General features: G+C 40.0%; 1 protein-coding gene across 1 annotated transcript in view; it reads left to right on the top strand.

Moving 5' to 3' along the window:
• The window catches only part of UST (uronyl 2-sulfotransferase), a 263,471-nt gene extending 249,461 nt beyond the window's left edge, over positions 1 to 14,010 (top strand). Inside the window, exon 8 of the mRNA XM_081036357.1 lies at positions 11,071 to 14,010. Coding sequence (XP_080892483.1) covers positions 11,071 to 11,354 — 284 coding nt within the window. The 3' untranslated portion in view covers positions 11,355 to 14,010. The remainder of the gene's footprint in view (positions 1 to 11,070) is intronic.
• Positions 14,011 to 17,130: the final 3,120 nt, after the last annotated feature.

Below are 17,130 nucleotides of genomic sequence, written 5' to 3'. Positions count from 1 at the left end.
ATTCAACTTGTATTCGTTTCTTGCACATAATCGCTGCTGGACCAGGTTCAAACAAGCTTGGATTGTTGGGGAAAGGGGGCTTTGGTCGGTGTGGAATGTGCATTCACTTAGATCAAGGGAAGGAATGCCAAAACCAGCCCAGCATCAGCATAGACTGCAAGTCGGTGCTGAGGTTTTGTTATTTTGCATATGGTTAACCATCTCGGAGGTCGTAAAGTGGGGCCTCTGTCCTCTGGTGCAGCAGCTGGGTTTACACAGTATTTCCAGATTGTTTGTTTTGACCCAGAGCCAGAACTACATCGTTTTTCCATTATACATTTTGGATAGATGAAGAGAGGTGGGAAGGGGGACTTCAGGGGGCAGGTCTGTGATTTCCTTTTTATTTACATTAAAGGGACTTTTAAGAGTTCTGAAAATTATGAACCAGTCCAAACATAATGTCAGTGCAGGAGAGGTAGAAAGAGCCACTGCTTTTGCAAAAATGTCCAATTGTGGGCAGTAAAACTAAATCCGTTCATGTGTTGGGAGCATCATGCCTGTTACTGCTCAGTCTTGCACACAGACTGGGTACTGGTAAATGATATTCATTACCACAGTCACAAGTTAAACCCCCAGAGTTGGCTAGGGAGCGCCTGAGGAGAAGCGATTAGTTGGGGAACCAGAACCTGTAAGCCTCCCACTGGCATATACATTCCATGCAGATGGTGTGCTTTGTGCTGAGTGGAGGTGTGTTTCCAAGGGCACCGTAGAACATCTCCTTTGCAGTCCTTTCCCTGAGACACCAGCTGTCTGAGGATACCCCGAATGTCCTGGCCTGAGTTCTTCCACCAGGGAGCATTCAAGACTGGCCAGAGAGCCACAGTTTCAATTAGATCCACAGCAAAGCCCTTTGCCCATGAGTCAAATATATGTGATCCGAATGAATGTGTTACTTCTAAATAAAACATTTTCTTTTGCTAATGGAGAAACAGCACTAAGAAATACCAAAAATGATGGCAAATTAAGTAATGTACAGCATTACTAGATCACATGGATATCTTTTTGTCCCAACGATGTCTGGATTTCTTTAGTTAATGGCTGTAGTAAATAACATACATACATGCCCTAGATATAAGGTCACAGTATATATTATGTCTTTCTACATAGGTATTTATTCTTGTGGCAAATGTCCCTTATCACAGTCTTTGTTAAACTTGACTAAGTATGAGAAAGTGACCTATTGCCATAATAGAATGTTCTCCAATGAAATGGCTAAGAAAAGCAAATATCCCACCTCTCCACAGCAATCTGGGATCCTAAACTCTTGTTCAGCTTACCCTAAAGAAATTTGATTTCTAGAAATGGAGTTTGCTCAGGAAGGACCCTCAACTAAGGAAAGAATTTAGCAAAAACAACACATGTATAGACAACACCAGAATTTGCCCTTTGGGTTAATCCAGTCTTACAGATGGATTTAACATACAGGTTTCAAATCAACAAACCTTTATTGAGGGTTGGTATGTACCAGGAGCCGGGTGCTAGAGAGCTAAAGATGAATAAGACACAGTCCCTTTCAGTCTGAAAACATTTTTGCTGCCTCGCAAGTTTTTCACCAGATTTTCCCAGACTTACCAAAGCACTCCCCCTGACTTAGAACACTCAAACCCTTCTTTTCAACCCATACCCTCAATGCCAGAATATATACAGGGCAAGGAGACGTGGGTGGTTATAGATCTCCACTCCATTTGGAAATTAATAGCCATGATGTAACAAAAAGGTGCTAGACTGGGAATCAGAACACCACTCTCTAGTCTTCGGATTGTCACTTACTGGTCTTGAGCCAGTCTCATGCCCTCTCAGGCCCTTGCTATTTGTAGGCCTAATAGATTGCTCTGAGGACTATGTGAGTTAATCAGGGGGTATGTGAAAACACATTAATCCAGGGAGCTCTATGCAAATGAAGATGTTATTCTGATGGACTGGGGGAGTGGGAGCTGTTTATACCACTATCTATAAAGCTTTCATAATGGAGAAAGCTGACCCAACTCAGTAGTCTCCCAACTGACCTCCTCCTTATATTCTTGAGTATTTTTCTCTACCAGTATTGGGTGACCAGTTGCAAACTTTTATGTTATTAGGGGTCAGAGGTATAAAAAAGATCCCCATTAGGGCCACAGTGACTCTGTGTGACCTCTGCCACTTCTCCTCAGGGAGCATACAGAGCCTGGAAGCCTTGTGGGGGCTGCCCCAACTCAGCCCTGACTACACAGTCGATTTCGGACATGTCTACATGGAAAAACCACCTTTACTTTGCTATTCAAATAGAAAGATCAGAGGTTGGGTTTTGTTTGTGTTTGCTGTTTTGGTTTTCCTTCAGATCATTTCACAGCTCAAAAGCAATGCCTACTTTGAGGACTTTTTCTGCAATTATCATCAAAATAATTAAGGGGATTCTTTGGCCAATCCCTAACAATAAATAAGAAAAAGGAAAAAGAAAAAAATCAAAAGCATCCTGAACCACAGCTTCTCTTCGCCAAAATGTGTTTATTAATTAAAGAACAGAGACAGAAACACCTGACATGGTCAGCACGGTCATTCCAAAAAGGCACCTGAGCCACAACGCTAACCACTGGAATTTATAGACCCCAGTGGGAGCTAAAAAAATCTCCAATGTGAGCATAGACTCAGCATTCATGGGTCTCTTGGGAATTTTCTATTAAGCCCATTCAGATATTGCCTTTGTCCCCACTTGGTTATGTCTGTACCTCACAGACATAGCCAAGCCATCTTCGGGTCTGACAACACTCTCTTCTTTCTGGTAGTTTCTTTTGTTTACTCAGCAAGCATGTACAGAGGGTGTTTCCCTAGGTGCTGAGCAATGAAAGTACAAAGATGAATGAGGTATTATCCCTATTCTGTGTACACTCAGCATAACAAGCTTTATTAAGAGATCAGCTACACGAAACTGGTGGGGATGTTCAAAAAAAAAAATCTAGGGAAAAATTTTCCTAAGTTTAATGGTGTGTCAGAGGCCTCCTAAAAGTTTTCTACACACACACATACCCACAAACCTACCCTATACTCTCAGACTCACACACACAACAGATCTATAGATTGAAGTAGTCAGATAATACTTAGGAAAGACCCAACCCCATGCAGAGTGTTGAAGACACGCCCATTGGGCTTGGTCTCTCCACTAGTGATTTCTGACCAAGGAGAAGAAATGTTGATGCCATCAAACCAGCCAGAGTGAAGTCACCATCGTGATCAGGCTGTAAGGAGGGTTTCTCCCCTCACACTGTGAGCCTCGTTCAACCATAAGCACATGAAGGGTAAAGAGGTTGAACTCAGTAGTCAGACTGTTCCAGACCCATCTTCTGGCTTCTCTTCTTACCAACTGTGTGACCTTGGGCAAGTTATCCAGTGTCACATCTGCACAATTGTGATAACAAGAGAACCCACCTCATCTGGGAGTTTGCAAGGACTGAAAGGCATGTTGGAGATTGCACTGAGAAAGCTCTCAAAAATGCCTGATGATGATGATGATGTCTCATTCACTGCTTGTAATTGTTATGCTGGGTACAGAAAAGTTATTCAATAAACGTTTGCAGAAAAAAGGAAGGAAGGTGATATTGGACACACAAAGGAGGTCTAATTGAAGCCTTAATTTTGACAGAAAGCACTTGCTTTCTAGGTTTATGAAATCCAGAATTTCAAAACCTTTAAAGCTGAAGCATAAAACTCAAATTTCTATAGCAGCCAGGCAGGTAACATAAAAGAATAAACTGGCATTTGGAGTCTGAGAGAAAATGGAGAGAAATGGCCTCTCTCAGGGGGCAGCCATACTCAGCTCCAGAAGAAAATTGCCTCACTTTGAGAGAAGCCAGAAGTTCAGATTTCCATGTGAAATAGACCAAGTCTTGCAACAACTAAGTCAATTTCTTAAAAAAAAAAAAAATATCCCATGGGCCAAATAACACATAGTCTGCCAGTCAGATCTCAGGCTGCCTGCTTGCCATCCCTACCTTAATGGAAGGAGCTCTGTATTTGTCTCTTCCTTTTGAAATGTTCACCAGTAGACACAAGACACCTGAGCCCCTTGCAATCACCTCTCAGTTCCCGCTCATTTCAAAAGATGCTCTAACTTCTTGATCGTTACATTCTACAGTATAAGCTCACCTACCAAGGACTACTTCACTTCCCAAAGGATGCTAATAATAAGTACAGATATTTAAAGCATGATTGTTTTGTGGCTCAAATAACAACAGTCCCCCGAAAACCATAACAACTTCCTCTAGAACTGCTATTATGGCAATCTGGAGAGAGGCTGATTCCACAGTTCATGTAGTTTTGTTTTGTTTGGAGGGAAAGTCTGGCGTTTTACAAAAATACTTAGCGATGGAATGACTTTTCCATAGCACTGATTATTGTACAGCAAGACACATAACCATATGTCTTTGAAATGTGATTTTAAAATTTCTTTACTAATGCTACAAGGCAAACTGCCCTCTGGTCTTTCCATATGAAGGTGATAATTTTCTCCAGGCTCACAAAAGCTTCACTGGTTATGGCCCAGTACTTAGTGAGTGGAAACCTCAACACAAATGCAAATCTGGGCTCAAATTCCAGCTCTGTAGCCTACTTACTAGTTGTGTGACCTTGGGTAAGTCGTTTAATCTCCCAGAGCTTTTATCTCCCCGTCTGCAAATGAGGAGTCATGACACCTCATGGGGTTATTGGGAATATTAAATAACATTCAGATGGGCATAATCCAAACCCATAATAGATGTTCGCTGTCGGTGTTGGTTGAATCTGAATCTCTATTTCTCCTGTCACAAAATAGCACTCCTATTTCTGACCATGACATAACCCTCTGGCAATATCATTAACCTTCCTATGAAATTTTTCAGCTCTGAAAAACAAAAGGACAAAAAAGCTGTAATCATTTCTTATAAACTTTTGGTTTTGTGTCCATAGTGGTATGAAAACTAAAGGGTAAAGGGTTGGATGATACCTCCCAGAGAGTAAGGGAGAGGAAGGAAGGCTAGACCAGAACCTTGGGATGCACTGAAGCTTAGACACACGAGGAGAGAAGACTAGATGTAGAGAACTGACGGGGAGCAATCAGAAGGAGACCAGGACAACCCGGGAAATGATGTTACAGACACCACAGGATTTCAAGAGGGAGCGGAAATGATGTTCAGACACCACAGGATTTCAAGAGGGAGCGTGTGGCCAACAGTACTGTAAGGTCATGCCTAGAAGTTATGGAAACCCTGAGAAATGTCCACTGAATTATAAGCAAGGAAGCAAGAATAATTTGAATAGAGTATTGAGGGAACATAAACCAGGTTTTGATGAGTTCAGTCATGTGTATAAGTTGAACTTGTGGTAATAACAAATTCAGACAACTCTTTAAGAAGTTTCGCTGTAATAGAGAGGAGAAAAGGAAGATAAAAGATGGAGGGGGACACAGAGGCAGGATTTTATTAAAGATGGGAGAAACTTGAGCACATTTGAATTTTGGCGGGAAGGAGCCCGTTGAGAAGGAGACGTTGACAATGGAGGAGAGATGACAATAAAGAAGTGAGAGTGAAGCAGACAGAGAAAAAAGAGATAGATGGGTGAAGAAAGAATATTAATGCAAAACTGGAGCTTAGTGAAAACGTAGCTTTCACAAGAATCTTCTGAACTAGCTGTCACTCACTGTCTCTCATGTTTAGACAGGGAATTTAGGGAAGGGCTAAGAAGAGTAAGGAGGACTGAGGCAACTGAAATACACTTGGCGATCTTTTGCTATCTAAAAAAGGATCTTTCAAAACTTTGTCTTGGTGCCACGAATGAAAAATTTTCCTTTATTCTTACTCTAAATTTTGTTCTATCTGTAGAGTTTTCTAGCAAACATAGGACTGTCTCCTAGTGGTTGTTCTGACTAGCACTCCCAAATAGGCAAAACACTTTCATCAAGATAGTGAGGTGATGGGTAATTAAAATTTGGTTGGAAAGGCCACTTGGGATCTTATGAAATACAAATCTTATTAGAGATATCTCATTACCTTATAAAATTTGGGTAACGTAAGCCAGTGTAGAGAGGATCCGAGTGGGATCACCAGAAATCACTTGATGGAGAACACTGTGAAGTTCAGATGCTGGTTGTGGCAAGAAGGCTGACTTCTTGCCAACTCTGTAGATCTCGGGTCACTTTCTGACTGGGTTTCTGAAGAATGTTTCTTACTAGAAACACGTAATTACAAGTTCAAGCTAAATAATCACCCAAGTAAAGGCTTCCTGGAACAGAGAAGCTCTCTGAATTGTGATGATTGTTGGTTTCCCTCATTGGCCTAGTCCAATTTTCTTTTCTAAATCAACCTTTTTTTCCTTCCAAAGTATACAGACATTAGCCATTCTCTCTCAAATGCTTACTCGTTTCCTGCAGGATCAACTATAAGTCTGGGCTCCCCAGTCAACATGAGGAGGAGTAGGCTCTAGGTCCATTTGTTGACCACCATCCTGCTCCATTGCTTGTGGAGAAATATATAAGAAACAATGATAAGTTTGCTGACCTTTCTGAAACTAGAAACAACACAGCTAAAACACAGTAACTGATTATTATGTGCAGACCCTCCTGCCTCTGCCTCTTTCCAACTACATGACCTTGAACGAATCAAGACTCTTGGTCAGCCTCACTTTCTTCATGTATAATATGGCTTTTCCCCTGAGGGTTTATTGTAGGATTAAATACCATTTCTTAGTGTAGTGTGTAACTTCTGAGTTTAGTGTTTGGTATGCCTTAGTTCTCACTAAATGTAGTCGATACTATAAAAATACACCACAAGGTTTCAGGCTCAGCTGGGACCATCACTAATTCTTCATGAATCAGTTAACTAATGATATAAATATATCCTGGTTTTTTTTCACTTACGCTCGAATGACATGCTATCACTTTTGTTGGTTACCTGCTCTGCCCACCCATCAACTCTCCCACCCGCAGCCATAGAGAAACACACACAGGGAAGAGAGTTTTATTGCAATGACCTTGGAGTAACTTTATAGCAACTGACCTGGTTACCTAATCCTAATCAAAGAGGGAAATATATAAATCCATCATGCTATCATTTTAAAATTCCCAAAATTTTACTGGCTTGCTGTTAATAACCCTTTACAAGTCAACTCAATCCATTGTGTAGAACAACATTTTGCATCCAAATTATTTTACAGACTCATCTAGGAACTTACTTTGTTCTAGGTTAAAAATTCAACGGATCCTTTTCTTGGATGGTTTTGTGGCCAGTGATTACATTTGCTATATATTATTTTTAGGAAAATAGTGTTTCGATCTCAAAGAGATTTGAGGCAATAAAGCAGATCCCTGATTACTTCTTTACAAAGATCTAAGCTCTACTATGCTTACTCCCTTGGGTCTTTTTCCAAAACAAGATAGGGGTGGACTTTTGTTTAAGTTCCGGGCACTGTTAAGCCCCTCCCCTTTCATAAAATGTAAATCCAAGTCTTCCCCTCTTCACTGTTGCAATGTTTACGACTATACACTTGACCAGCACATAAAATAAGTAACTTCAGTATTTATCACTTACACTGGAGACGAATACTTGTTAGAATACACAAGATATATGAAAGATTCTTGAAGGAAATGCGGTTTATTGATTTCTCGAAATCAGGGATTCTTAAGAGATCAGTAAAAACCTAAGATATTTATATATGGGCTTCTTGATACCCTCCCTATCTTCCTGAGCATGCACTTTAGTCAGGTTTTCAGGAGGATTAAGAATCTCTCCTCTGAATTTTCTGCAGTGTATGCCCTGATCAAGCCAGAATGGAGTACCTGGAACTTACCAGTTTGGTCTGTCACCATGAAACTCATATCTGAATTTACTCTAAAGATGTTAAAATGCTAATTTCGTGATAGTTTCTTTCTTATGAAAATTCATAGACGATATTTCTGTATGGTTTGATAACTAGGACTAGACGTAGATTGTTTTAAGTGAAGAGCCATAGATATTTTCCATTCTTTGTTGGCTGCTAGAAGGTGTAGAGTCAGGCTCTTGACCTACTGCTGCATAAATAGTTAGGTTTTGACAACATACATTTTGTGCTACTTGATATTGGGGTATGAGGGACAAATAAATAACATTTCCCCCTGTCTGGATTCTCAATTGAGAAATCAATACCGGAGACAGACAGATGGGGATCCAAATGTCAGCTTTCTTACCAATTAAAGCGAGGTGGGAGAATGCAGCTTGCGTGTGAGGAGAAATCTGATAATATTCCACCCTGAGTTAGATAAACTTGCCCACTGAGTCACAGGCTTGGCTGGAAGCCCTTGTCCTGTGCAGGAGGATATGAACTCTCTTCAAAAAGACACACTCTCCCCAGAGGGGTTAGCATCTCAAACCCTTATCCCAGATGCACAATTAGAAGAAACCCTCTGGCTCTAGTACCTGCCATGCCTCCCTGAAAGAGGGGCTAGGAAGATCCTTCCATATGGGAAGGGGGAAATATTTACCCACAACACAGACCTGTCTCCTATTTTCTTTCATACCTTCTTCGTTCTCCCTTTGTCAGTTTCCTTAACTATTTAGCTAATTGCAGAATATGTATTTTTGCAAAGTTCTTTACACTCTTTTTGGAATGGGTTGGGTTAAATTGTTTAACTAAAGAATTTATTTTGAAATCACAAGAATCTTCATATTTTATTCGTATGAGAAAAATAAAACCCTACACAATTTAGAGTGCTCCAGGAGGAATTGTAGAAATCCAGAAATGAGTACATTATTTTTCTTGTGCCTCTCAATGTTTAATTTAAAACTTTTTGTGCCTTGTCTGTCTTTAATATGATATTTTTTAAGTCACTGTTTTAAAAACACAAAGGGATATCTATATTTAAAGCCTATTAACATGACTTACCTCAGATTGTCTATAGTTAATATCTGCAGAGAAGACAGACATTATAAAATGTCCTATCATAAACCTGTTTTAGAAGAAACTATGCCAAATTCTTTAACAAAAATTCTAGAACTGGTATATCCAAATGTGTATTATGCCTTTTAAGAGACTCCACTTGAAAAACAATTACCTTTATTTCAATGAGGTCATTACTACTTAGAGAACTTTTTAAAATTTCTTCTTTAGAATTGCTATTGGAAGCTTCAGAAAGTATCTCAGATACCCTCGACGATGACAAGTGTTTGTCTTGTTGCATGAATCTGATTTTGGAAATAGCCACTTGGAGTTATAATCAGCAAATAATGTACCTATTCAAATTTGGTAACAAAGGTTTTAAATAAACATGATAAAAGAAAATATGGCAGATCTTCATGATCTTGGGTATGAAAATGGTTTCTTAAATGTAATACCAAAGTATAGATAACAAAAGGAAAAGTAGATAAATTGGTCTTCATTAAAATTTTTAAATTTTGTGCATCAAAGAAAACTATCAACAGAGTAAAGCAACAGCCTACAGCATGGAAGAAAATATTTGCATATCATATACCTGATATATAGGCAGAATGTCCAAAATATATAAAGAACTTTTATAATTCAACATCAAAAAATTAAACAATCCTATTCAAAAAGAGGCAAAGGACTGGAATAGACATTTCTCTCAAAAAGATATACAAATGTCCAAGAAGCATATGAAAATATGCTCTATATCATTAGTCATTAATGAAATGAAAATCAAAACTACAATGAGATACCACTTCACACTTACTAAAATGCCTACAATTTTTTAGAAATAGAAAATAACAATTGCGAAAGAGGATATGGAGAAATTGGAACCTTCATACATTGCTGATAAGAATGTAAAGTGGTTCAGCCACTGAGGAAAAAGTTTCGTGGCTCCTCAAAAAGTTAATCGTAGAATTACAATATGAGCCAGTAATCCCACTCTAGGTATAATATACCCCAAATAATTGAAAATAAGGACTCAAACAAGTACGCACAAATGTTCATAGCAGCACCCCTCACGATAGCCAAAAGGTAGGGAAAAATCCAAGTGCCCATCAATGGATAAATGGATAAACAAATTGTGGAGCATCCATACAATGGAATATTATTCAGCCTTAAAAAGGAATGGAGTACTGACACATGCAATAACATGGAAGGATCTTGAAAACATTATGCTAGTTGAAAGAAGCCAATCACAAAAGAGCAAATACTGTATGATTCCACTTACGTGAGGTCTCTAGAATGGGCAAATTCATAGACAGTATGTAGACTAGAGGTTTCCTGGGGAGGAGAGGTTAATGGAGGGATATAGGAGATAGTATTTAATGGGTAGAGAGTGTCTGTGTGGAGTGATGAAAGAATAGTGGAAATAGTGGTGACATTTGCACAGCATTATGAAGTAATTAATGCCACTAATACGTACACTTTAAAATGGTTAAAATTTTGTCATATAAATATATATAACATTTATATAACAGTTTTGTTATTAATCCTTAATATTAAATTAAGCAGATTTTACTTACATATTTTACAAGAAAAATAACTATTAAAATTTACAACAGTTAAAATTGTATTTAAAGGATCTAACAGTCCTGTCTTTATTTTTGTTGACAAACACCTTGCTGAAATAGTAAAATGCAAGTGGTTTTGTATCAAATTAAACTATCCCTAATAGATGTCAATATTTTAAAAAAAAGATGATTATTAAGTGGTGAGGCAGCTTTTTTTCTGTGCTTCCTTCTGAAAGCAAAGCCCTTTATGTGTGTGACAGAGAATAAAAGATGAAAAATGGGTAGATTTTGCCGTTCAAAGGAATATATAACTTACAATTAAGAATTGAACTGTGGTTAAATTGCATAGTTCACATCCCATGAATCACAATATGAGTAGAATTACAATCATAGAATCATTTATGTGTCATCAACGAATGTTGATATCAACACCTAGAATATGGTGAAATCTTTCCAAATACTGATAGGACCCCATTTTCCCTTCTGGACCGTGACTGTGGAATGTCTTTGTTTAGGAGCTGCCTGTGTGACGCAGGTCACACAGCCTCACTGTTATCCCTTTTAAGCTAAAGCGTGACGGACAGAACTGCTCATGTGCAACCCGGTTGTTTTCCAGAGCATAGGAAACTTGGAAACATGACTGTGACCGTGAGGAAGACCGTCCCCTCGCCGGAGGCGGTGCAGATTCTCTACCAGCGAATGAGGTACGAGTACGAGTTCTACCACTACGTCAAAGAGCAGTTCCACCTGCTGAAGCGCAAGTTCGGACTGAAGTCTCACGTCAGCAAGCCCCCTCTGAGACCCCAGTTCTTCATTCCGACTCCCCTGGAAACCGAGGAGCCTATTGATGATGAGGAACAGGACGACGAGAAGTGGCTCGAAGATATTTATAAGAGGTGATGCCAGCACTGTGTTGCCTGCAATGGCTTTATCTCCCCTTTTCCAGAAAAAAATTTTTTTTTTGTTTGGGGAAGAAAAATCCTAAAGGGACTAAATTAATGCTCGGCTGCATTAAAAAGAACAAAACATTCCCACAGGTTGGGGTCATTGGGAGATGCCCGGTTTTGCGGGTTTTATTTGTTTAATTTTATTCTGTGATTTTCCTGGCTCCTTGGGTCCCTCCCAGGTACACTATATGACTCCATCACAAGGCATCTCATCATAAAATAGCTTTATTCCCCTAGTATAATGAGAGAGGGTGGGGGGGAATATAGCCTATACCCCAGTAACTTATCATTTGTAAAGTGACTTGTAAAAATATTACCTCAGTGGAAGGAAACATCCAGACTTGTATATTTCAGTAGAAATACAAAACCACTTCCAATACCAGGGAATCTCCTCCAAAAGGATCTATGAGGAGAAGGTAAGCAGATAAGGACATCAAAATGGAGGATTGTCCCTGGATAAGTGGTTTCTACCCACATGGTAAAAGAGTGCCTCTGGTCCATCTCCAGCATACTTATTATCTCTGAAAGAGCAAGTCAGCTTGTGCCATGCCCACAACCCGTCCAGAGCCCTGAGTACCTTTTAAGGTCAAAGTGCATGGCAAGTTCCATCGAGACATTCCATTTCCAAGTCCCATTCTGACAGATTTCAAAGTAGAATGGCAGGGAAAAGAATTTGTTTGCTGTGTAAGGAAGCATATAAGCAAGACAGATCAGCTCTGGAGGTCATGTGACATAGGAAAATGGCATGATCGTGTCCTTTGCACCCAGTATGAAACATTTCTCTCCCCAGCATTGCTTTAACTGAAAACCCAGAAACCAATTTAGCTCTGACTTTGACCTATGGCAGAAGTTTTAAACCTGACCACAGACAACGCACAGGCTACCAGGCACATCCCTGGACAGCTGGGTCCCATAGTACCTTCTAGTCCCTTAAGAGGTACCGGTTTTTGGTAAAAAGGGATACCAAGTTCTGTGCAGGCAGCAGTGAAACTACAGTCTCATTTCTTATGGAAGCAGCTCACTCCTGAGAACCCTTTCTAGGACATCAAGAAAAGAAAAAGCAAGAGCTTCTGAGTAAGGGACTGCTTGACCAGCTTTATGAGTAGGTGTCGGCCTCCAAAGCGATCTCAGTGGATGTTGGACAGTGCCATATCTCCAAAATATCTCCTCCCCATCCCACTCACACCACCTGCCATCCATCCAGGATGCCGTGGTTCCATCATTAGAAACCTGTTTCTTTGGATTCTGAAATGTTTTCATCTTTAATTATTCCTATCCCTCCACAATATATATATTCCTGGGTGGATAATATACAGCCAACTGAGAAACAGGGCTGCAGGAGATGGTGGCAGGCAGGATATGTGCAACAAGTTTTGCCTCCTCCATGTTTTCTCCCCTAGAGCCAGCCTTTCAAGAGCACTAGCGAAGTGTGAGTTGGGAATACTTAATAGTAAATAAGACTAACTTTACACAAGCTACACATTTTCTACTTTTCAGAAACCAACAAGTCTCTCTAGAATTTTTTCTTCGTTCACTAAAGTTGGACGATAGCCAAGATATAAAGCAAGTCATTCGGAACCTGTCAAGTGTGCACTAAAGCTACTTTATCATGAGATGTATTAAGAAGGCTCCACCCCGCAGGAGTCCAGTGAAGCCTGGGACCACAGAGGTACAAAGTCCAGCATTTGGCCACTTGTGGGCCTCCTTTCTGCCTCAAAGAACTGGGGCGAGGAAGTGATTAAGGGAAATGTTCTTAGAAGAGGAAACATCCTTTGTCCTGTTTAGAGAGACCAGGGCCCTACTATTAGACGTGCTTTAGAAAGCAACCCAGACAATAGCTATCATATTCGAAGCAAGAACAAGAACTGCCACCTGGTACGCTGTGAGTCATTTCTATGAAATTGCATATGAAGAATGATAATTAGTTTACACACTGTGCAATCTCACTATCTGCAAATAAAAGTTGAGTTGGCTAAGAGTTCTCTGCTGTTGTCAGGACAATTGGTCATTTAAAAAACATACCGCTTAGTGCAAGTTCACATGAGCGCTTCTACCTGTGTGTTCAGAGGCATTTATTGTCAGCAGTGAGCATTATAACATCACAACAGAAGATGCTGACTGATTTCCTTGCAGGCCCTTCATGTTAAGTTTGTCCTAACAAACAGCCTCTAGGTCCTAACAGCCAGAGCCCTTCATCGGTGTATTTGACACACATGACAACATTTCTCTGGCCCTGAGCCCAACACAGTTTGTACTTCATGAAATATATTGTACATTTTACAAAGTTTAATTTAAAAAATACATTTTAAGCTGGTTGATCTTTGACTGCCTTATTTATTATAACCTTTCAGCACATTCCAAGGTTTTAGTTACTCAGGAAGGAGTTAATTAAAATAATTTTATTTTGGTCTGATGGATGTTTTTTAAAAGGAAAATTATTATTATGAACCTTCAGCCTACTTTCCTTGAGTGCCGTAAAAGTGCTTGTAAATCTTTTTTTTTTCTTAAGAAGAAAGAAAAAAATGGTGTTTGACATTGATGGAAATTGAAAAATATATATGGAACTGAAACATGAGCTTGGCTAAAATAAAAGCAATCTGTTTGAGCTGAAGTGTTCCTTAACTTATTCATTACCCATGTAAATAAATGAATACAAATAAGTTGACATTTTTTTCCATTCTGTTGCTACCTGGAATGTTCCTCACAGCCCTGTCAGCCTCAGAGATTGGCCAAGCTTTTTTCCCTCAAATGTGATTTTTGGAAAGATGTGTTTTTAAAAATCTATAAACTGTCACTCTTATAATTAGATGACACCAAAAAAAAGCTGGCTGAAAAAATAAACTAGTCATTCATTTATCTAGTTGTGTATATAAAACACTAAACAGCTGCTGACTTGATTGCTATGGCACCAATTGGTTTGGTGCCAGCCTGGAACCATCAACCTTTGATAGTGTGTATCTACGCAGCATCTGCAGTGACATTGGAAAGCAAGAACGTGCCATTCCACGTCTCTTAGTGTGTATGCTGGTCTTTTTGTCAGACATGTAGAGCTTCAAAAGCTGAATGGTTCTAACCTCCCAAGTGAGCAGTTTTGATCCAGAAATGCTGTCCCTGAGAAATTTCACTGCTGCACCAAATGGAACTCAGAGAAAGAGGCAATTGCCTTGCTTTCTAAATACTGGATCCTACATTCCAACTACATGCGACTACTTTGTAAAAGAAAAGAATCGGAATCTTAGTACTAAATGAAAGAAAAATCCATTTGGGTAATAGTAATATGCTTTACTTCAAGTAAGATTCTGTGAGTCCTAAACAGCGAAGTGATACGTGGTTACCTTTCTTTACCACTTAATTTGTTTATCTGTAACCCAGTCACATGATATTTGACTCTGTGAGAGCTTTAAAGGCAAAAGTGCTAAACAAAACCTGGACTATGCCTCCTCTGGAGTTACTCGTTCGGTCTGAAGTTCTTTATAAATGTGTTGTTACCTGAGGTTTTAGCCAGTGAGTTATTTAGTTTAAAATGAATTCTGCAGATAATGGCAGTATTTCTTAAAAAGCAAAATGATGATCCACAGCCATTCAGGAAAATAATTCTGTGGGTCAAAATTGTGAAATGCCCTTCAAGTAAAAATAGAGGATTTGTTTTTTTCTAAAATGATTTACTTCACATCTGATGACAAACCGATTTTTTTAAAAAGTATCTTGAATAGGCTGCAAAAGGAAAAACTCTTTTAGCTAAAACTGAAATTAAAAGTCCGTTAAGAAAAACACATGGAGCTTCCTTCACAGCTCAGAAAAGCCACTGTGGTGTGACCCAGTGCATTAGTCTGCTAGAGCTGTCATAACAAAGTCCCACAGACCAACTGGCTTAAACAACAGAAATTTATTTACTCACAGTTCAGGAGGCTGGAAGCCTGAGAGTGAGGTGTCAGAAGGGTTGGTTTCTTCTGACCTGGCCTGTGAATGGCCGTCTTCTCCCTGTGTCTTCACATAATCTTTCCTCTGTGTGTGCTCATGTCTGTGTCCAAATTTCCTCTTTTTATAAGGACACCAGTCATATTAGACTAAGGCTCACTCTAAAGAGCTTATTTTAACTTGGTTCCCTTTGTAAAGGCCCTATTTTTGAATACACTCACATTTTGAGGTACTAGGGGTTAGGACTTCAAAATACAAATTTCGTGGAGACGTAATGCAGCCCATAACACCAAGATGACACAGAAAAGTTAGAACAGAGGAATGAAACTCCAACTAGGAGAGAAGCCAGCCTAAAATCACAGATGCCTAGAGCTGCCGTGGGGCCCGGCAGTTATCTGGTCCATTCCCTCATTTACAGATGAGGGAAGCAAGGTCCAGATGGGAGATGCAAATTCATCACACACTTTCTCCATTGAGGATTCGATTAACTTTTGTGTATCTACCAAATTAAAACTTTAAAATGCTGATATAGCTAGAGACCATCTACTGCCCTAGAATGGCACATTCGGCCACTCCCAGGGCCACCTGCCACACTGAAGCCACCTCCCCGAGTGGCTGTCCTAGGAGTGGTAGCTGTAGGACCCCCTTCCACAGAGGGAAGCCCTACTGGTTTTCAATCACTTACGTCCTCAGAAACAGATATCAAAATAAAGGTGTTTTATTCTAGATTTTTCTTTCCACTGAAAGGACACAGAGAGGTTCTCGTTTCTGGATAAACAGATTTGGACTGTGTTTGCCTATCTCACATTATATCTATTTTTCTTAAGGGTAAAATGAAAAGTCATGTCCTACTTCCCATAAGGGATTTCAGATGGACCCATCTCAAAAAATAGTCAGATGCAGCTCGTAAAACTAGGTGAGTTCAAGTGCAGACATGCCCCTGGAAAACCAGAACTAGAGGATCAACAGGCCCTAATCACTCAGCCCTCCTCACTCACCGACTGTTTCGCTCACTTGAGAATTCCTCTGCGTAAGGCAGGCTTGGCTCCCAGCTCCCAGCACTGATTCCCAAGGAACATCCAGGCCCACAGATGTTCATGGGTCACGGAATTGTGAACTGACCACTTGTGCATTTTGGATTTCAACGTGTAAACATGGGGATTCCCTTTAAAAAAAAAAAGAAAGAAAGAAAGTAACAAAAAGAAAAGGGGGTTGGGGAAGGAGAAGAAAAATCACCATGCAAGGGAGAAGTGTGAGCTAAGATTTTCCTTTTGGAATCTTGGCGTGTGAGGTTAGCTATCTTCAATCTGGCTTTGCCAGACACTGTATGCTTTGAGCAGGCATGGAGCAATCTGCCTTACACGGCCCTGCCAGAACATTCATACTTGACCTGTAACACGCTTCTTATTCCAGTCCTGAGCAGAGACAGCCGGGACGACAAGCTGCATGAGACACAGCTTGCTGGCTGCGTAGTACAACTAGAGAGGCAGCTAAACCAGGAAGCCCAGCAGTCAACTGAGTAGGGCAAGAGATGTGCACCAGCAAAGTCCCCAAGTTCAAGTCCCAGCTGGTCTATTTCACTGGGCATTTCAGTAAATCACTTGACCTCCCCATGACTGAAGTCAACCCAGCTGGAAAGTATTAGGAAGAAAATAGGATCGCCATTAAAAAAACCAAGAGCTTCTTCTGGGATGAAACTTGTCCCACTCTCCACCCCCATATGCTAAGAGACTAATAGCCACAATTCCCTGGGGCTGACAAACATTCCTTTTCTCCATAAAATTCTGAGTCCTCAGCAAAGAGAACAGAAT

This window comes from Rhinolophus hipposideros (assembly GCF_964194185.1).
Source record: "Rhinolophus hipposideros genome assembly, chromosome: 3".
Lineage (NCBI taxonomy): Eukaryota > Metazoa > Chordata > Mammalia > Chiroptera > Rhinolophidae > Rhinolophus > Rhinolophus hipposideros.
This window is presented reverse-complemented; position numbering and strand designations above follow the sequence as displayed.